Source organism: Odontesthes bonariensis, chromosome 5, assembly GCF_027942865.1.
Source record: "Odontesthes bonariensis isolate fOdoBon6 chromosome 5, fOdoBon6.hap1, whole genome shotgun sequence".
Classification (NCBI taxonomy): Eukaryota; Metazoa; Chordata; class Actinopteri; order Atheriniformes; family Atherinopsidae; genus Odontesthes; species Odontesthes bonariensis.
The window spans coordinates 10,385,411-10,406,583 of record NC_134510.1 but is presented as its reverse complement, the minus strand read 5'-3'; the positions used below and the strand labels follow the sequence as shown (position 1 = coordinate 10,406,583).

The 21,173-nt window shown below is 41.6% G+C and overlaps 1 protein-coding gene across 8 annotated transcripts in view; it reads left to right on the top strand.

Annotated features, from left to right (window-relative positions):
- The window catches only part of snap91a (synaptosome associated protein 91a), a 46,191-nt gene extending 25,409 nt beyond the window's left edge, over window positions 1-20,782 (top strand). The window contains exons 9-29 of one of the 8 annotated variants that reach the window (XM_075464892.1): window positions 1,549-1,610; window positions 1,787-1,795; window positions 2,346-2,358; window positions 2,620-2,780; window positions 2,904-2,998; window positions 4,324-4,338; window positions 4,639-4,869; window positions 6,662-6,739; window positions 8,674-8,919; window positions 10,037-10,120; window positions 10,412-10,480; window positions 10,822-10,920; window positions 11,985-12,056; window positions 12,722-12,964; window positions 15,988-16,185; window positions 16,284-16,302; window positions 17,425-17,515; window positions 17,749-17,838; window positions 18,090-18,233; window positions 18,390-18,478; window positions 18,791-20,782. In XM_075464892.1, coding sequence (XP_075321007.1) covers window positions 1,549-1,610; window positions 1,787-1,795; window positions 2,346-2,358; window positions 2,620-2,780; window positions 2,904-2,998; window positions 4,324-4,338; window positions 4,639-4,869; window positions 6,662-6,739; window positions 8,674-8,919; window positions 10,037-10,120; window positions 10,412-10,480; window positions 10,822-10,920; window positions 11,985-12,056; window positions 12,722-12,964; window positions 15,988-16,185; window positions 16,284-16,302; window positions 17,425-17,515; window positions 17,749-17,838; window positions 18,090-18,233; window positions 18,390-18,470 — 2,100 coding nt within the window. In that variant the 3' untranslated portion in view covers window positions 18,471-18,478; window positions 18,791-20,782. Of the gene's footprint in view, window positions 1-1,548; window positions 1,611-1,786; window positions 1,796-2,345; window positions 2,359-2,619; window positions 2,781-2,903; window positions 2,999-4,323; window positions 4,339-4,638; window positions 4,870-6,661; window positions 6,740-8,673; window positions 8,920-10,036; window positions 10,121-10,411; window positions 10,481-10,821; window positions 10,921-11,984; window positions 12,057-12,721; window positions 12,965-15,987; window positions 16,186-16,283; window positions 16,303-17,424; window positions 17,516-17,748; window positions 17,839-18,089; window positions 18,234-18,389; window positions 18,479-18,787 lie in introns of all 8 variants that reach the window. The other 7 variants (XM_075464891.1, XM_075464894.1, XM_075464893.1 and 4 more) reach the window with 7 other exon arrangements.
- Window positions 20,783-21,173: the final 391 nt, after the last annotated feature.

Below are 21,173 nucleotides of genomic sequence, written 5' to 3'. Positions count from 1 at the left end.
GGAGAGACTCTGTAAAATCCCAAGATGATAAATGTGTCCCTCTCCGGGCCAAGACAAACTATTATCAGTCTGGCTGCCTCGTTGGTTTTAAGTTTTAGGATAATTGACTTGGAAGCTTTAAATTGATAGACCCAGGAAATGGAGCAGGGAATTAATGAAAGCGAATTAGGGGATGTTTTATTGGTTGAATTCGCTTTGACCTTTGAAGAAGCCCGCTGGATATTGAACTATCCTTTTTTACTGCATGTTCAGAGGTGAATGTGTCCCATTGAGCCTGATGGAGCATGCAGCTTTGCATCCAAGCTGACTGGAAATGGGTTCTCTTTATTCGCACGAAGGTTTGACTTCTCTTTTGTTCTGTTCTGTCTGTATCCTGCCTTATTTCCCTCTTGGTGTTCCCTTTGTTTTGTGACAAATGTTTACCTTCATATTTAATGAAAATTAGGGTGGAGCACTTTGGGATATTACAGCTGTATGAAAAAAGAAGTACGATTTCATTTAAAGGACATATAAAACCATCTGGCTCTTAGCAGGTCTGAATACAACCTTAGCTGAACAACAACACGTGACATTTTTCTTCATCTCATTATTAATCTGACAGAAACTGAACTAAAATGGAAAAATAGTGTGTCAAAAACAAAGTTCACCTTTAAAGCTTCCATAGAAATGAAGAAAGTATCAGCCCGATGCTGCTAATCAAAGCCCTTAGTGAACTGATCATCAGTAAGTATGATTATCTCTATGAAAGCAGAAGTTTTGGCAGTATGCCGGTCTGGTGCATTCACGTGAGTGTCAACACAACGTGAAGGAGGAAAGACATCAGCATTTATGTCATAGAAGCACTTCCAAACCATTTGTAGTCCATCGCATTCAAGACAGTCGCCAGTCTTCCCTGGAGCGGAAGTCTAAGTGATTTCACTACCAAGGTCAGACCGTGCTCAGAGAAGCAGTTAGAACTGGACAAAAAGGTGAAAAGTTGTTAGAGAAAAAGCACAGACCCTAACCCAACTGAAATGATATGGCCCTCAAACCGCAATGAACCGAAGCAACTTTCTCATGAAGACAGGGCCACAATGCCTCCACAACGCTGTGAGAGGCTGATAATGCCATAAAGAAAATGATTTCATTATTAAAATGAAAAAAATGGCTCGACAATCAGTTGAATCATGGGGTGAACTTGGTTTTTGACACATTATTTCTGCATTTTGGCTTCCTTTTTTGTGAAATAGATCATATTTTTGGCGTAATGTGTCGTTGTCCTTATGATGACATCAGGTAAATACATATTTACCTCATTTTATGACCTGGTAAGAACCAAATGATATTTACCACAGTATCTGCTGTTATGCAAAACCTTTGAAAAGAAGGTGGCTGTACATTTCTTTTTTATGATTAACTTTCCGTTGTAACAAAATGGAATACGTACGGTAATATTCAAACATTTCACTGTCAGGTTCACTATGTTGGTCAACTGGAAGAGGAAATCGATGACACATTCAGTGGCCTGAGTCGATAGCAGTAGTAGCCTCTGTGTGTATTTTTCTACAGGCCCCAGAAAGTCTTCTGGAGTCCCTTGAGACCCACCTCAACACTCTGGAGGGAAAGAAGCCGTAAGTAGATAAATACGTCGACAGACCGTTTTGTTTCTTGATTGTTTACCAGCAGTTTTCTTTGTTTGAACCACTGGCTGAGCTCCTTCTCGAGGCCCTGTTTGATCATTCTTCTCTCGTACTTCTCTAATCTACTTCTCTAACTTGCCATGTCTCCTTATCTTTACACCACTCAGCGAAGACAAGTAAGTATTCTCTGTCAGTGAGAGAAAATGTTGCTTTCGCCGCCTTTTTGGTTGAATTTTTCAGTGATTCTATAGAAATGGCATCCAAACAAACGTTTGTGTATCATTTTGTTTAAAATGCATTTCTATAGACTTATTTTCACATTTAGTAACCTAATATGCTCTGCCTCATTGGTGAGTCTTTCCTGTCATATTTGTCATTACCAACAAATACCCCCTTGGCTATCATCCAACTGCACAGTCAGCCCCAGCGTCCACAAAGCTTTGATTGCATGCCCTATAAAACAGTCAGAAGTCGTTTTTTCTGTTTTATGTCTGAAAGAAAAACTTTGTTGAGGAAGAGTTTGGGGCCAAGACGCTGTTACTCAGCAGTGCGGCATGGATCCATTAATATCGGATGGTTACTTAATGGAATTGTTTTGAAATGTTGCCTGCCTGATAATGCAAAGTGATGCTTAAGCTGTCACTTTGCCTCATCTCAATAACAGCCATTATGTCTCATCACCTGCCTTATTAAACTCTTACTCATACGCTGTCATTGTTTTTGCAGGTCACCCACGAAGGTAAGCCATGGCCCATGATTGTCATAATGATGTGGTAATAATAGTAGTCTTTGAATATGACACAGATTGGAGTCAAAATACAATTATCTTGAGATCTTTGGAAAAGGTAACACAATAAATGCCTCTGTCCTTAACAATGTCTTGTACAGACAGGTAGTAATTCATTGAGAACCCATGCGTTAAAAAGCTGTTGGATCACATGAGATCCCATTACTGTGTTGGTCACCATCTACCTGGGGCGGGGGTCTCTCTCTCTGGCAGGACGCGACAGCCAACAACACTCCTCCGGTTGCCCCCCCGGCCAGGCGCGCACCTCCCGCTGCAGCCGGCGGGCCACCAGCTCGCCCCGGGCCACCTGCCAAACCTCCTCCACCCTCCATCACTCCAACTGCACCAGCCCCTTCCACCACCACTATCAACAAGTAAGAGCCACTCACAGTATTACAAGTGTTACAATTGAATTGGGCCGCATCGATATCGCATTAAATTTCCCTCCACACACACACACACACTCACATCTTCTCTTTGTCTATCTCGGTGTTCAGTGTTCTCGACGACGGGTTCCTGTTGGATCTCGACCCCATGTCGTCCTCTTCAGCAGGGGGCGCTGCAGCATCCTCTGCCACGACTGCATGGGGAGGTGAGATTGCTCAAAACTAACAGCAGTTTCTGGGGCGGTTGAATTTTCTGAGTTTCGGACCGAAGAGGAAGTTTTTCAATTTTTTTTATTGGTTCCCGGGTACAGTTTTTAAGAACTTTGAAGCAAGATTCTTGAAAAGGAGGCCTTAAAATCAACTGAATGGTTACTTTCATAATGCCACGCTAAACTCTCTCACAGTGATGTCTGACTTAGTCTCAGTTTCTCAGATGGCCAAGCCATAACATTTTTTTAGCAGAAGTCAAAAGCTTTAGACAATTTTTTTTTTTTAACAGAGTTAAACAGGCGAATATGAAGAGTGTTGGTTATTAGCATGATTAGCATTGTTTTTTGGAGCTAAATTCAGATGTTCCAGTTTAAGTTCTGCTTCCTTGAGCTATACGGTTTTAACATTCTCAGCAGCTGATGATCCACGCGGAAGACACCGAGCTAAATAAACAGCGGTGCTTTTGCATCTCAGTATTTTAAACATTAGAAGTTAAACCGGGAGATAAGCTTCTGATCTAACACAGCCCTGTTTTGGCTGCTTAGTCGTTTATAGTTGAAATAATTCTGTTTTTTACTCTTGATACTGCGAGAAAAGACCAGCTTTCATAGATGGTGTAAGTAAAGAGTTTATTGGCATTTGATGCACTGTAGAGCGTAAGCTAATCAGCCCTACATGCTAAAAAAAACTCAAGTTTAAACTAGACAGTTTGAAATCCAATGTTTCACAGAATTACTCTGCTTAGTCATGGTTGCTCTCCCCAAACGGAAGATCAGTAAATCACGGAGGATCTTTCATTCTTCCCACTAAGAACAAACCCTTTCATTCTAGATTATGTGTACCATTTTCCAAAAAACACTCTGAGGACATTGCAGTGTTGGTTTTGATACTGCAGTGTGACTGATGAAATGTTCAACCTGGCTCGAAGAGGTAGGAAGAAAACAATGTGAAAGCCTGCAGTAGGATTTGGTAAATTGATGGCAGATTTAATGAATATATGCAGTTAATTATAAATGCGCTGGGAGAAGCTCTGGTCTTCCTGCTTCTTGCAGTACTATAAGAAGTGATAGCCTTTTCTTTGTTGTTCCACAATGGGAAACCTCCTGAGATATCAAATGCATGAGATTTGCATCATAGAACTGATACCTTGAACTTGGCTTTAGTCCAACTCCCCTTCAAAACCCCAGTTACAGTAAGGAGCCTTTTATTTTATTGGCCTCCTTGGCCTCAGTATGGGAAAGGCTCCTTAAAGCCTCTCAGTACTTTAAGGTGATCCCTTATCTCTTCACTAAGTTATTTTGCTTTTCTGTTTTTGTTGCAGATCTCTTGGCTGAGGGTGAGTATTCTGTTAACAGCACTGCATACGAGATGAGCCAGAAGGCATTTACTTTTTGAACTTTGCTTCCTACCTGAAGGTCTCCTTTATCTTTGTGGCATCCTGTGGTTGTACAGAAAACGAGCACCCGCATTCTTCCTTCCTGCTCTCTTGCCACACACTAAATCTGAACTTTTTAACTTGTCAGTCCCTTTGAGGCTGCTGTATCAAGCCTATTTCCTTCTTTCCCTCTTTCTGTCTCTCTCCGTTGGGGGTTGTGACTGGGTCGTGGCTTTTGGATTACGGGGTTTATCCGCATAGCAACCCCAGCCGCTACCGATGGAGCCTCTGACGCTCTCTTGGCAGATGAAGATGCTGATGCTGCTGATGCTGCTGATGCTGCAGCCACTGCTGCCCCTGCCGCTGCCGCTGCCACACCCACAGCCACAGCCACAGCTGCTCCCACTGCTGCTGCAGCTGCACCGGTGCCCACCTCGCTGCCTGTTTCTGCTCCTACCACCACCTCAGCCACAGACATCGACCTTTTCGGAGGTCAGTGTGGGCGGAGGGTAGGATGTAGCTCAAGATACGCAGCAAGGCGGTCCGCCTGCTTCCCGCAACAAGTCTCATTGTCATTTAGTTATTTATTGATAGGCTTCTGTTAGTGTCAAAATGATACATTATGAATGTATACGTCACATAATAATCTCTATATCACACCTACTGTTACGTCATAACCCCAGATATAGTGGACAATTTTTGTCCCTTCAGCTCACACATTGAGTGAAACAACACAAATATAACACATTATGACAGTAAATGCAGTCACAGAGCTAATCACTGGATTTTTGTAAAACTTCACTGTCAATATTTGATCAACTCAGAACATTGCTCGTCAGTACATAAAGCTGTTTGGAAGATGTTTTCTCCATCTTCAGTGACTTCTCATCATCTTGATCTTGATGATTATTGCATCTGTATTTAAACACACATCATATTCAGTCTGGTGACAAAATAGAGGAAAAACCGGCATTACGTGTCTTAGCCAGGTGAATATACTCCCTCATTTGGAGTTTTGGCAATGGTCTTGGGAAATGCTATTTCACAAATTAGCTCACATTATTCTTTATAATCATTAAACCTTTTAGTGGGACCTTGTGAACCAATGAGTGGATGCATTTTCATCTTTGATTAGATAACTCTTATTCAGATGTTTAATTGTAGGCTGAATGTAATCAATCAGGCACATTTTTAATTTATTTGCAATGACCCAAATACACCCAGAACCGTGGCAGCAAAATGTCTTCCACAGCATAACAGTGAATGGATCCCCTTAAAGGTAAAGATTTTCATTTGATTTATCGCCTGTGTCTCCCTGGCTCTTGCTATTTTTGGAGAAGTTATTATACCTTATTTTGAATGAAAATGTAAAATAATAGAGATACATTTTTTTTACATCCCAAATTCTATTCTTTATAGTGCGGTTGAATTCTTTGAGGGAGTTTTGCATCTTTCTCACAAAGTCAGATGCTTAGGGCTGTGACTTGAATGTCCTCTTTTGTTAGCGCGACACACACCAATGCACCAACATTATTTCCAGTTTCCACACGCACCGTGTTCATTGAGTACCGGACAGAAACATTTATCACTTGTGAGGTGTGGTTCTTTACTTCACTGATTTTATCCCAGGCTCACAAAACACTAATGTGCTTTGTGTTTTGTAATGATGTAATAATGTGTGCGCCTCAATAACCCCACCATAGTGTGATTAATCTGCTATCATGATAAATATATATATTTTTTTTATTTATTTATCCCTGTTGATGTTATTGTAACTAATGGCTGACTAACAGCTTCATGAATATGTCAAGATGATGAGTCACTCGATATATATAATGATATTCTGGCTTTTTAATCTTACCATCAGCACTAACTTTTCAATGGCTATTGAAAAGAGTTGAGTTTCTTTGTCAAAGAGAGACTTTGCCTTTTCCATGCCCAAACGTGACATCCCCCTTTTGTCACATAGTACAAGGAACTTGTGACAACTTGCATCATTTCACAAGCCCGCGCCGGTAGTGCGCTCACTGAATGCAGCACTATGCAGCCCCCCAAAAGTCACCGTGTGAGTGATGAAGCAATTAGATCAATCACCTCACTAACTGGGCTGCATATTTCTTGTATTCTATGCCTTATCCTGATGCTGACCTCTCATTTTTGTTCCCTGTCCATTTCATCTGTTGACTCATGTTTTGTTCCATACATCCATGCGTGTGTCGGTGTGTTGGCCTGGGTGTTGCGTTTTGCATTTGCGTTCCCGCTGTTGTCGTCTGCAATACCCTAGATGCGTTTGCACCTTCCCCAGGAGACGGTTCTGCTGCCATGGCCGCGGGCCCTGCCGCTGATGCATTTGGTGGAACTGGTGGGTGACAAAAGCTTGTATGTGTGTGAATTTATGAATATGTGCGGGAATGTGAGAGTTGTTGCTTTTATGATATTAAAGCTACTTCAGATTCCAAAGGGGACAGTAGAACAAACGTGTGCCCCCGGGGCCTACTGTCTTCTCCCCAAATCCTGCTAATGCCCCAGTCATGGACCCTCTCCTCCTTCATCTCAACTACTGTTCTCCTCCCTATTTTTCACTCAGTGAATACTATAGTAAACACCTCCTCCCTATTTTTCACTCAGTGAATACTATAGTAAACACCTCCTCCCTATTTTTCACTCAGTGAATACTATAGTAAACACACAGCGCTGCTGTTCCTCACAGTAGATTGATTTCCACAAATTAATACCACCTATTTTGACATCGCTAACCCTGCTAATACTGTATGGTAATGATTATAATAATCACCACAAAGCCTTTTTTGCTTTGCTTTTGTTCTAATTAACTCCATGGAGTTGCTCTCTATGGCCTGCTGTTGTTTGCAAGCAGACAGTGACTTCAGCAGCTTATTTAATGTCCATGCATTTTGCCGTTTAAAAAAGAATATCTGAAGTATTCCTTTAAAGTGTTTATTGGGGGATGGTACTATACACATAGCGGACTAACAGTATCATTCAGAGAAACAGTTGCACATTTAAATTCAATTAACAAGCATTTGCATTAACTTTATGCTGCACCCACTGTTAACCTCCTGAATTAAGCACAAAAGGAAAAGTGGTCATTTTTTAACCTAAATTATCCATGTGTCCCCTAAAGTGTATCCCTAGTTCCATAGTTTAACATAGTTCCATAGTTTGTATTGATGACAACAACAAAAAGTAGTACTGGTGACATATCATATTTATCATATAATTCAGTGTAAGAAATATAGGCAACTCTGTAATATACCAGCCACTATAAAAAATTGAATTTTCAGACATTCATGATCAACAGACACTAGATTATACTGACATAGGTTAATTAACAGGTCAAACTATGAATTTATCTTATACTTTGTTTTGAGCAGGGGCTAACTTAGATTGAATTTACTAAATGTTACATGCTAAATGTCAAAATATCCTATGTGTCATTGTGAGCCTGTTAGCATTTAGCTTATGGCATTGGTTTGCAAAGTACAGCTTCAGAATTTCATTTTCAGTCATTGACTTTAAGTGTAAAAAGTAAATCAAATCATTTTAGTTGATCTTATACTTAGTAAAAGTCATAGGTTAAAAAAAACAACAACTTTAAGAACAAGTAAGAGGGCAGAAAGGGCTCGTATGTGTGAATTATGGCTAGTTGGCTACTGCTAATTTCAAACAGCAAAGGCTAGCGTCAAATATTCGCTTTGACCAAGTTACATTGCATCTATATTTTTTATTCCTAAGATTTCTTTCAAGGAAATAAAAGGCTCCCTCAGACTTGTGGTTGTCTGTGTTTCCACTGTGGTCTGCAAACCACAGACTTTACATAAGAGAAGGACATGAGTTTAGCATTTTTAGCTGTTATCCTAGTTCCTAGCACTAGTAGTAGTGCATAAGGATAGTTACAGCAGTTTATAGTCAGAATTTCTTGTTTTTATTCAATTCTAGCAGGCTTTATAGAGCCAAAAACGTTTCAGGGACACATGGAAGTTTGATGCTGAGCTATTATTTTATAATAGCTTATAAAATTATATTATTTTACATCAGTTACTAAAAAGGTCTTCTCTATTGTCTTTTGGCTGCAGCACCAAAGTTAATGAGTGACTGTGTGCTTGGCTTTTTTACTTTCTTTTTTTTAACTTAATCCTGTCTTGGAGCTTCAAGACGAAATGCTTTTCACTGTGTTTGTTGTTTAACAAACCTTCAACCCTCCCCCTCTCTCTCCTCTTCTCTAATCGTAACCTCCTCCTAACCTCTCAACACCAACCCCTGCTACTCGTCCTAAAGACCCCTTTGCTACAACCGAGGGGAGTGCGGACATTGCTCCAGAGTTGGACCTGTTCGCTATGAGGCCCACCGACACGGGGGCCTCTACCGCCATCACTCCTCCCACCTCTAGTGAGGCGCCGACCATCATCGCCCCCATCGCTGCCCCTGCTGCCCCCACCCCTTCTTCCACCACTACTACCACAACCACCACCAACACCACCACCACAGAGTCTGCAGCTGCCCCGACTCTAGATATCTTTGGTGGTAAAGTCCTCTTGCTCTCATTATACTTCTCACTGCACTGGCCTGCATTGTTACGATGACAATAATGAAGGTTTTGATAGATATGTTTGCGCTGCTCTTGCCAGTGATGATGATGACAATAGTGACAATGATGATAACTTGATCAGCCCCTACATTTCCTATTTCTTTGTCTATTTTCCATGACTCCTGTCCTTCAATTACAGTTAATCAAGCACTTTGACCGCCTCTGTAAAAGTCAAGTAATTTGAATAGAAAACAAAAATCACTCTCTGCAGCAGTTTGTTTGGGAACCAAAACTTGTGTGAAATTGATATCAAGGGGCATAAATAGTCAGTTTTGTCTTTTACACGCAGAGGTGGCTCAACTTGTTTTGATTATTGACCAAAAACTAACAAATTGTCTGCCAAACTTGAAAGGAAGAAACAAATGCTTTCTTCTCTTGCTTGTTACCTGTGTTTTAGATACTTTTTAAGAGAGAATGCTTTTTCGTAGCTTATGCACTTGAGTTAAAAGGGAATATTGTTCAATTTCAAATTTGGTGCACACATCAAGGTTTCACAGAGCGTTTTCCTTCCAAAGTCCTCCAGATTTGCAGGTTGGAGAAAGACCGAAGTGTCTAACTCTATGTTGTGGGGGCTCTAGCTTGCACCTAGTGAACTACTCGCCACTGGCGGAGAAATGGTTGATTAAATTTATCTAACATGCTTTGGTGGGGACTTTCTGAACCTCCTGCATGCTGTTGCAAAAGGAAACATCAGGTCAGTTCATGCTTTTGGTGATGAGAACATAACGACAGCATTGTAGTGCTTCAGGAAGCACACACAAGTAGTCTCAGGCTTTAGTTTATGATGTTACATGATTTGGCAACTAAATAAAACTGCAGAAATTTCAAGTCTTACATGGAAGTTTGCCTTCATGGTGAAATTTGACATTATTCCCTTTTAACTTTTGCACTGTCTCCTTTTGCATTGCACTGAATAGACATACTGCAACTTACCCATTAAGTAATCAAAATATCTGCTCTCTGCTTTTCCTCGTCTCTCTTCTTAACTCATCTTTCTGTTTGCCCTGGACTTGAAATCTGAATGTACATGTGGTTGTGTGTCCTTGTTCTTAGATATGTTTGATTCAATGCCTGAGCAAAGCCCTACCACAGAATCCAAAGCTGCTACCACTCCTAGCGTAGACCTTTTTGGTGCAGGTACAGGAGCTGATATCCATCTGTCTGTGTGTGGAACCTCTTCATCTCCTCTGGTTTCCATGTGTCCACTTCTTTGTCAACGGTTTTTTGCTATTCGTCTTGGTTTGTCCCCCATAGTGGTATGAGAATTGTGCATGTAACCCACTCGTCAAGTATAGTGATAGTGTTTGTGGCTGCTTTCTGTATCAGCTTTTTCTCTCTACCTGCCACGCTAATGCTTTCCTTTGCTCCCCGACCTCCACGGTTTTCTTCTTTCTCGTATTCTGCCTCTTGCTTGCGTTGGTCAATTAGACCTTCCTGCTGTTTCACGCGGGCCCTCCCCTTTGCCCGAGCCGGCTCCGACTGGAGACATTGTGACGGGTGAGTTAAGCTGCTGTATCTTTACTGCATCACTGTTTCCCTTCCTTACTTCACGAGGAGTGCAGCCAGACACGTTTGTGCATGGTACCGATGTCTGCATGCACTTGCAGACCAGGCCTCTTACCGACAAATGGTGCACGCTTCAAGGATGTGGATACACAGTGATGATGCAGGGGTGCTTGCTTCTGTCTCCTGCTTCCCCTGTGCATGTTTGCCTCGGCCTTTTGGTTCTCGTAGATTAACTCTCAACTTGCAAAGCATTCTCCTCTACGAATTGAATTGCTGCTGATGAAATCAGTGATCTAATTGAATCTCCTCCTGCGCTTGTCTCTGCTGTCTAGAAACGTTTGCATCTCCAGCTCCGACCACCACACCTGTTCCGGCCCCGGAGGCTGCTTCTCCACCCAAGGCAGAGCCAGAGCCAGTCATTGACCTGTTGGGTACTGTACAATAGAATACACAAACAAATACACTTTGCAATACTTGCTATGCTAGATATCCGTCTGGATTATAGTGCAGGATAAACGCACCTAAAACCCATTTACTCACCTGTCAGATCCTGAAATAGTTTTTGACGTAGCACTCTTTTCTTTCATTTTAGTTTCTTTAATGATTGCTTATTTTATGCTCTGCTGAAGCATTGCATCCTAATATCAGCCTCCTTGTATCCTGTTAGAATCGGGCAAATATTAACCCACCACACAGTTGTGGCCTGTAAAAAAACAACCCTTTTTGTCGCAGTTTATGAGTATATAATCTGCACCATACACACAAAATGTGTGTATGGTGCAAATTATATAAATGCTGGTGAGAAATACACATCTTCTCTTTATTAAATCAAAATGAATTGCCCTGAAGTTCCATATTGGTGCTACAACAAAACAAAAAAACAATATATGTACATTTTGCTGTTATGAAAACTGTTGTGCATCATGAAATTGAACTTAAGCATGTACCTGTGCTCATTTTTCTTCTCCTACATATTCTTGATCCTTTCCATTCCATGTAAGTTCTCAGATTAAATTGGTGGAGCTTCTGTGTTAGATTTGAGTTGTTAGTGCAAGTAAAATCTTACCGATCTGCATACAGATCCTAGTTCCTAACAGACAGCTGTAGCTCCCATTAATGATCCTAAATAATTCTAACACCATGTGTTTGTGTCTGTGTCCAAGTATACTTTTCATTTACAGTTCAATTAATTTAATTTCACCTGTCTTAAAGGGCCCATCATTAGCGGACCCTCTGAACTCAAACAGTTGAGGAAAGTTTCAACTCAATATTACAACTGTCTATAAAAAACTATGGGATGGGATGTTTTAAAATTGGTTTGCTTTCATCAGAAATTTTGTTCCCATTTGACATTTTTTTTAAAGTTATAGTTTTTCTTTGTGACGATCTGATCTTATTCCCCACCGTGTCCCATCATGTGGTCCAGGGCTGACCTCTCCCCCCTTTCTGCCCTTCATGCTGCCTTTGCCTTGTGGATAACTGGATGTTACTACAGACTCCTTCGGTGGTCCTGTGGAGGAGACAAAGAGCTCTGCTCCTGGAGGGCCAGGAGACGACCTGCTTGGAGGTGAGACCCCTCTGCCTCTCCCTGTCTGCAGTGACATCAAAGTATTTCATGAAAATTGTGGTTGAATTAAAAAAGCTGGATGCACGAGAAACGCTTTAAAAGATGTCAAACAAATCTTGGCAGTTGTCTGATTGAAGACTTTCTATGCTGGTGAAGAAGTAATGCTTAAAGAATGATGGAGGTGCATTTGCTAAATGAATAAATATACACAGTTGGAAAGCACATTTGAATTAAGCACAATGTAGTTTCAAGTTTCGCTTTAGAAGTGCCAGCCCAACACAACCTCCTAATGACGTTCTGGCCGTGTCTCTCCCATCTCATTTCATTTATTGTCAAATAGTTAATGAATTTGATGCTGTGTTGGCTAACCTGCTGCACACCTAAATACTTTGCTCTGTACGTGTCTGTCTGTCTGTCTGTCTGTCTGTGAATGTGTTGCCAGTTTTTTAGAAGCATATGTCTTTGTCAGAATGAAATGCAGCTAGTAACACATTTTGCTTTTGGAAAATACAATCATATCCTCGGAAATGTGGTGATAGAGAAGAATAAAGCATAAAATGAACATTGAAGTCTAAATATAATTTCGCTCCTAAAAATGTCCGACTTGCCATCGGTGGCATCAGGAGTCATATTAAAAGTGTGTTGCTGTCTGTGATATCCTTCAGGCCTGATGTCCCCCACTCTTGCTCCCACTGCTGCCCCTGCTCTGGCTCCGGCCCTGGCTCCGGCACCGGCCTCAGCTCCGCTGCAGAGCAACCTCCTGGAGACAGGCTTTGATGCCCTGGGCTCTCTTGCTTCTCCAACGCCACCTGTGTCCGCCGCAGTTGCAGCAGTACCAATAGTGCCAGTATTAACAGCAGAACCTGCAACCACCACACCAGCGCCGTCTGGTGGCTTTGATGCCTCAAGTAAGAGAGTCTCGTGTTTGCTTTATTTTACTGAGCTGGCCTCCTGCCTTTCGAAGTGAAATGCAAAAATAATGAAGCATTTTGTTTGTAATTACACAGGTCTTCTGCTCGATGTGCTTTCATTTTGTCTGCTTTATTGAACAGCCAACCTAGCTACTTTTCTGCTGACAGCTTGACTTCTGCATGAATGAAGCAGTGACATGAGCTGGCGTCACTGGCTGACTGTTTGTACTTCTCAGCACTGCTGCCTCTACTGCAATGATTCTTTCTGACTCTTCTTGCATTTTCACAAATGCTGCGCTTTGTTCACCTCCTGCTCGCTCCAACACTGCTCCATGAGTAAAACCTCTTTCTTTCTTGCTTTCTTTCCTTTCATCACCTTTCTCCCTCCCTCCTCCATCCACGCCTCTTCCACTCTGCTGGGTCATTGCTTGCTTCTTCTAATCTGTAATCGGTGAGTTCATCTCCGCGGTGCATCGCAGCATGCGCAGTTTGGACAGCTCTCCCCGTCTCTGTCTTTCAAGGACACGCCCTCGTTGCATGTTGCCATATGACCCTCGGTGTCTCCTGCATGACACAAGTCTCGCTGTTAATCTCTGTACAATGCATCATTATTAGCCCCTACTCCTTCAGAAAGGTAACCACGTGCCATCAAGACCGACTACAACATCTGTCTTCAAGACATTTTTTCAAGTGGCTTGATAAGTAGTGTTTAGAAGATTTACATTGTATGATAATTAGGGATGGGCGAGTTAACTCCTTATTATCGCGTTAATTTGTGAATTATTTAACGCATTAATGCAGGTTTTTTTTTAATTATTTTTTGGGACTTTTGTGCCTTAATGGATAGGAAAGTTCAGAGAGACAGGAAGCAGGGGGAACGACACGCAGCACAGGGCCGTCCGATGTGGGACTCGAACCGGGGCCAGCTGTAGCGAGGACTACAACCTCTTCTACATAGGACGCCTGCTCAACCTACTACGCCACAGACCACCCCTGTTTTATTATTTATTTTATTATTGTAAAAGTCTGTTGCTCACAGGCTTTTATTTTGTAAAAGTCTGTTGCTGTCTGCTGCGGAACCGGAAAAGAAAGTAATTGGCAGATCCACCAAACATGGAGAAGGGTACGGAACTTTTACTCGGCCATTTTCATTTTAAAGTTCTTCCAGACGGCGGAGTCGACAGAACCAGAGTCACCTGTAAACACTGCCAAGTTGAATTGTCTTCTCAGCGTAGTAGTTCCAGTCTAAAATATCACTTAAAGGCAAAACACACAACTGATACCAGCAAGTCATTCAAGGAAACAGACAGTGGAGCGAGGCTTCTACATAAAAATGCTGATGTTAAAAGTGTGTTTGCACAACAAATGTTATGGCACTTTCAGTGGCATATGGCAGCACATTTAAAATAAAACTAAATGCTAAAAACTATACACTACTTTTTAATAAATTTTTGGATTTTGCGTACAAATGCTATTAATCGTGATTAATCAGGGAAATCATGTGATTAATTAGATTAACATTTTTAATCGTTGCCCAGCCCTAATGATAACACATGACACCTTTACTGTAAGCTAGGGGTATTACGATATAGATAATCATGATATAAACGGAATTAGATATCAATAACGTGTTGATAATACACATATGATTATATCCTAACTTGATGTCAGCTGATAAAATCCAAACATTATTGAATGCGGATCAGTTTTTGCACAATTAAATTGTTTGTGTGAAGCCAAAACCTCATAAATCAAACATGAATTAGTCCGATATCAGCATAAGGCTTTTTTTTAAACTATTATAATTGTTGTCAATGCCTTTATCCACAATGTATGTGTAATTAAAATCAGGTGTTTTGACTTTGCAGGAGATACGTGGGAGGGTGAAATGAATTTGAGCTAACTGAAAAACCATTGTTAGAATACATCTCTAGTATTAATAAGAAAAAAAAAATCCTCTAATCTAACCGTCATTTCTTAATGTTTTAGTTCAAAGGAGCCAGACTTCCCTGGAAGCTCTTAAAGTGGTCATGACCAATAGTCCTCCAGGCTTGCCGAGCGTCATTCAAAGTTTTACTTTGAACATTGGCTGCTTTTTCACTCATCTTCTGTCCAGTCTTTGCACCTGATGGTCTCAATGGAGGGTGGTTGTCAAAAATCCATTCTTAAGGAAAGGAAACGGGGAGAAAAGACTGCGTAAGCCAAATGAGTGGACTGAAAATCAGTGGCAACAGGTCTTATGGAGGGATGAATCCTCCCCAGAGCCCGGACCTCAACATTACTGAAGCAGTCTGGGATCATGCTGACAGCGAACGGAACAAAAGGCAGCAAACATCCAAAGAAGAGCTTTGGAGTGACTTTTTTTTTGCCTAATATACTGTTTTAACATTCTTGATGTACACGTTTTCAATGAATCTCATTCCCAACAACACAAAAAGAAAACAGGGGTTGCTCTCACTACTGTAGTGTGAAGTTCTGGATAGATGCTCTGTAGTTTAAAAACCCAGGAACTGCACGTGCCGGTAGTACAATTACAAACTAGACCAAACTGATCAAAAGACGGACTCTTGAACTGTATCGATGAATTGCAGATTTCGTGATAATCAGTGTTAACATCAGATCAGATGCTATTGATGCTGTAGGCTGGGAGCTACCTTAAATACACCATCAAACACACTTCAACAAGACACTGCTGCTGGTTAATTGGAAAGAAAACTTCTATGGCCTTGATGACACCTGGTTTGAATTCTGTACTAGATTTATCCAGGGTTTAGTTCTTGCCACATGACAGCATAGACTGGCTAAGCACCGCTCCACATGAGTGCACTTGCTGCAGTTATTTCCCTTTGAATGCTCAGTCACAGTTGCAGTTCACTGTGTGCACAGTGTGGATGCCACACAAATCCGTCACCGCTGAACTCTCCCCCCTCACTGCACCGCCTGCTCTCACGTCTGCCCTCTACCAGCGTTAGCCAGATTAGGGAATCGCACGTTTGTAATCAGTGTTGTCTCTCTTCAAGTGTTTGGTGGATTAGGCGACATGCTGATGCCCGCAATAACACCCCAGAGCACTGGGGGCAGCACTGCTGGAAGCACAGCAGGTAGCATGGGAACTCCCGTCGCAGCTGGAGGGATAACAGCCGCTCTCAACCCAACTCAACCTTCTACCAAAACCATCGGCGGAGATCTGGACTCATCGCTGGCCAACCTGGTTGGAGGTAGACCGCAGCTTTTTTCCTTGCAGCATGAAGTGTCATAATTCCTGGTGCAAATACACTGAAAGTTAATTCATTTTTTTTGCTTTCCATCTGCACAGACCTCGGAATGAAGAAGAAGTAAGTGATTTCTGAAAGAGGGGAACACTGTGGCTGTGTTCGAAACCGCACACTACATACTGCATACTCATCGATCAGACAGTATGCAGAGCGTTTACCCACAATGCATCTCGTCCCTGCCCGAGCCGAAGTCAGCCGGCTTGAAGCTGTTTTCTCTTAAGCTCTAAACTTTGTAAACTTTAGCAACATTTGAAACATTTTCAGGTGAGAAAGTAGTCGTTTAGATCCCCAACGTGTTGAAAATCTGACAAAATACCGGCTATTTACAATTTTGTTCCAAAGAATTCGGCGCTACTAAAGCTAGCCGTAATGAGCAACGCACTTCCAGTTATTTTCACAAAATAAAACACCCGTTGCCTTTTATCATAGGGAAAGCCATTACGATACAATTGGTGCTTTTGTTATGAAAACAGGAAGTGAATCTACCCTCGTTGTAGCTAGCTTGAAACTGCCGTTTTGACAGGAAATGACGATCGGCGACGTCACCTTACGTTGCATCTTGGGTGGTTTCAGTACGAGTAGTAACCTCATGATGCATACCCAACATTTCGGCGAATCTAGTATGCATCCGGGAACTTCTCGCTTACTCAAACTCGCTTACTAACTCAAAAAGTTAGTAGGAGTAGTAGGAGTAGTAGGAGAAGTATGCGGTTTCGAACACAGCCTGAGATTGCATGATACTTGCGTAGATTTACGCATGTGTGCATAACTGATCTGATTAAAAGATGAAGAAAGTAACTATCTGTCTATCTGATGGGGGTTGCCAGGTTGTAATTTAATAGATTTTTTTTAGATCAGTTTTGCACAACTTTACTTTTAGTACAGTACACACTTTTTATACACACAGTTTATCTGCACTCATTTACCTGAGGTGATTTCATTTGTGCGTTATCAGTTAACTAAATAAAAAGATAAAGTCACTATACTACACCCATAGTATGATACCGTACAACCTAACACATAGTAATCGCCACACGTATTGTGGCATTGGAATTATATTTATTCATTATTATCCGAGATATTGCATCCCATACATTAAGCTCAGTAGTCACTCACCCCAAAGAGATCCAGACTAAACTGAGCTAATTTGGAAAGAGACTGACGTGTGTCCTGCTCTTTCAGGGACCCACAAAGTGAGAAGAAGCTGACAGGAGGTGCCAACTGGATGCCAAAGGTAGCTCCCACAAGCTGGGCTACTCCAGGAGCCCCCATGGTGAGAGATGCAAGGACAGCTCCAACATGAGATCACAATTCTTCCAAAACAACCCCCCCTTAGAACTGTGCCTATTACCACACACTCAGAAATCCAGACATCACAAACCAGATAAATCTGTGGTGGCTTCCGGGTTGCTCATTCAAGCAACTATGATGGAAAAGCTTTGGGAGCTCACACAGGCTGTGTAATCTGTGACATTTTGTTGATCTTACGTCTGTCTGTGTCGTTAGGCTGCCCCTGGAGCTCCTGGTGCGCCAGGAGCAGCTCCAACTGCTCCAACTATGGTGCCACCAATGAGCGCACAGCCTAGCTTTGGCATGGTGAGCTTTATTTCTTTCTTTTTAGGAAACTTCTACTGAAAAGTTGCCATCAATCTGGTTTTACAAAACACTGAATACATACTTCTAATTTAGTGGTCCTCTGGCCTCACTTTTAGATCTGAAATCTTTTGTGTACTACTCTTACACCAAATACTAAAAGATAGAGATCTTCTGTTTTTACTGTACTGTCTAAGATCATCTTGAAGTGCGATGATGAGTCGCTATCTCATGTATTTTCCCAAACTTACCAGCCTCCTGCGGGAGTGCCTGGAGCTCCAATGATGCAACCCATGATGGGGCAGCCTTTGATGGGGCAGCCTTTGATGGGGCAGCCCATGATGAGACCTCCCTTCACAGGGGTGGCTGCACCCGGAGCCGCTGCCCCGGGAGCACCGGTAACACATCACACACACTACGGCAAATTTGTGTCAGGGCGTCGAATATTTGGGTGGATTACATAGACAACTATAAATCTCCTACATTTGTCACAAACATATGCGGCTGCCTGAACAGCTCTCATTTTATGAAGATCTGTTGCCCCGTTTTCTCAGATTTCTCCAGGACCTGTAGGCCAGAGCCCCAAGAAGCCCAAGGACCCTCTGGCAGACCTCGACCTCAAGGACTTCTTATAACACCGCAAGTATGTGTAAACTGTGGTGTCGGGAAGCGATTTAGATTGTATTTCCAACACATTTCTGCCTGTAGGTTAAAGCTCTACATACAGATTTTAAATGGTCTTTTAAAAGCTGCATGTAGAACTTTAACCGACAGTTTACCCAAAGAACTACTTGGTAATTAACCAGTACACACAGCATGGGTATTGATGAAAAATGACACAAAAACTAAATCGTATTCTATCGGCTCTTTGCAGACGTCTTACTCTATATTTAGATAAAGAAAAGCTCGACTCTAACGCTGTAGAGTATATGTTCTTCTCCCTGTCTTCCAGCAGCTTTCCTCTCGGGATCAGACCGCTCACCTTTTGCCTGGTGTCTGTCAACATCTCAGGATGCCAGCGATGTTAAGCTACTTTTTCCTTCACCACGCCCATCCACTCCCCACCCTCCGCCAGTGTGATGTTGTAGCACAAACTGTGAAAGTGAACCATAGCGAAGTATATACAAATATATGAGACAGAAAAAAAAGAAAAAAAAAACAAACATACTAGTGTGTGCTTATGTAGATGTGCTAATCTTTTTTTTGTCTAAACAAAATCACACCAAACCCAGACAAAAGAAAAAAGTCCAGAAAAGAGAGAAAGCGAAAGAATACGTGTTTAGATTAACTTTGAGTGCTGAGTTGAATGATGGAAGTGCTTTCCTGTCCTAGGCTCCACCCACCGCCCTTCTTTGTCTCTGCCTCCTCACATAAGGGGGGGAAGAGCTCCTCTTCGTCGCACTCTGATTGGATGAGAGCGGCAAGCAAAGCCAGAGTAAATTTTTCGGGAGAAACGCATTGCGTGGTGTTTACAGAAAGGTCCTATTTCGTGTACATAGATATCTCTGGCGAGTATTTCGTCTTTATTCTGTATGTCTGTTGAAGAGAAATATAAATGTGATTCAGACATGATACTGTAAGAAGTCGTGTGAGTATCCCTCTATTTCCCATCATCATTTGACTGTATCTGGAAACAGTAATGACCACGGCTAAATGAATAATATTCTGTATATTCACCAACAACCTCTGTGGGTTTTTCTGAGTGATAAAAGACCAGCAAGTGATCCGTTTTGTTGTTCCTTTTTTCTTTTTTTTTACTCGTGGCGTTCTGTTTTTCTGTTTCTTTTGATGTCCTTTGGTTCTGTGTCAGTTACAGCATACGTGCTGTTTGGTTTAGAAAAATCCTCCAGACTAATGTGGATATTTGCTGGCATTGTTCTTTGATGACATATCTTCTAACTTGCTCTCAGAGAGAAAAGCGAAGCCTCTCCTCAGAGAGGGGAATTCAAACTTTCCTGCAGTATAAATGTTCAGCTGTGTCTCATTCATTGTGGATATTTCCTCGTTATATCTTCGGGCTGGTCAGTATAGCTGTTTTGTATTTATTAAGATTGCTTAACCAATTCTCTAATCAGACAGGTGGAATTAACACTTTTTCTTCTTTTTTTTTTTCAAATCACAACGCGTGGTTTGAAATCGAGACCAAAATGCGTCAGATTTCAAAGACTAGCGGATTTACCGGCGTGGTTAACCAGCGTAGTCCACTTTTCAGTGCGTTCCAGTGCAAAAGTCCTCAGTGGGAGCAGGTTAAAGGTACACTGTTGAGTTTTCTTCCAAACTAGCAGAATCCTGTTTTCGTTCTGTATGTCTCACCAAAGAAAACAGCATGTATTTACGCGACAATGGCGACACTTTGAAGCTTTGCTTTCAGGCGAAATGAGGCAAAACATTATGAATCAAAAACTCCACACGGTATCTTTAACTTTCCGTGTCACCTGCCCGGCAATATTAAACAAAATTCAGATGTGGCTGCTGTCTGAGTATAGTGTTTGAGTTGTTCTGTTGTTTGTCATTGGAACCCCTGTAACCCTGTATGTGGCCACATGGGAACAATGTGCAGAGAAACCCACTGGAGGCCAGTGTCGGAACTTTGTAGACTCGAACTTGTTCTCTTTTCACAAAGCATTGCCCTTTCTACTGACTGACTTTCAATGGAATCGCCATGTTCTAAATGTTGACACGCATTTGGACAATATTTTCTTCTTCTGTGCTGTAAACTACAGACAGCTCTAAAGCTTACTCTGTGTGTGTTCGCTGTCATGTTCGTGGATTGGTTGTGAGAGTCACATGTGGTTCAGAGTAAATAATGGGGGGTTATTAACATTTTTCATGACTGAATTGTTCATATTGTATTTTTGTTTAGTTGTAAATTTATTTTATTTATAATGACCCTCTCCCCAGTGCATGTAAGCCTTTTGAGATGCAATAAAATGGATGATGGAACGAAGTGCTCATCGTTTTATTTCCACCACATCAGTTGGTATACTGATAAATTCTTATCGTTCATCACGTCAGGATGAAAAGGAAACAGTCGAACCAGTTGAATTATATTCCCCAAAATCTCTGAAATACCTGTGTCAAATGTGCAGTTGGATCAACCTCTGGCACAAATGAAGGGCTCACCACACTTGAAGGATGTTAATTCAGCTTTTTTTATTTAAAAAAAACACAGATTTTACACGAAACCATTTCATTTGATAGCTGGACATTGTGGATTTGTAAAACACAAATCAAAGGACTGACAAAAGAAAAAAATGAGAAGTGTGAAAAAGTTGAATGTATGTTCTTTGTATGTATGTTGATCAGGTCTGTGTTTGTGTTGTATGCAGTCAGTCTGT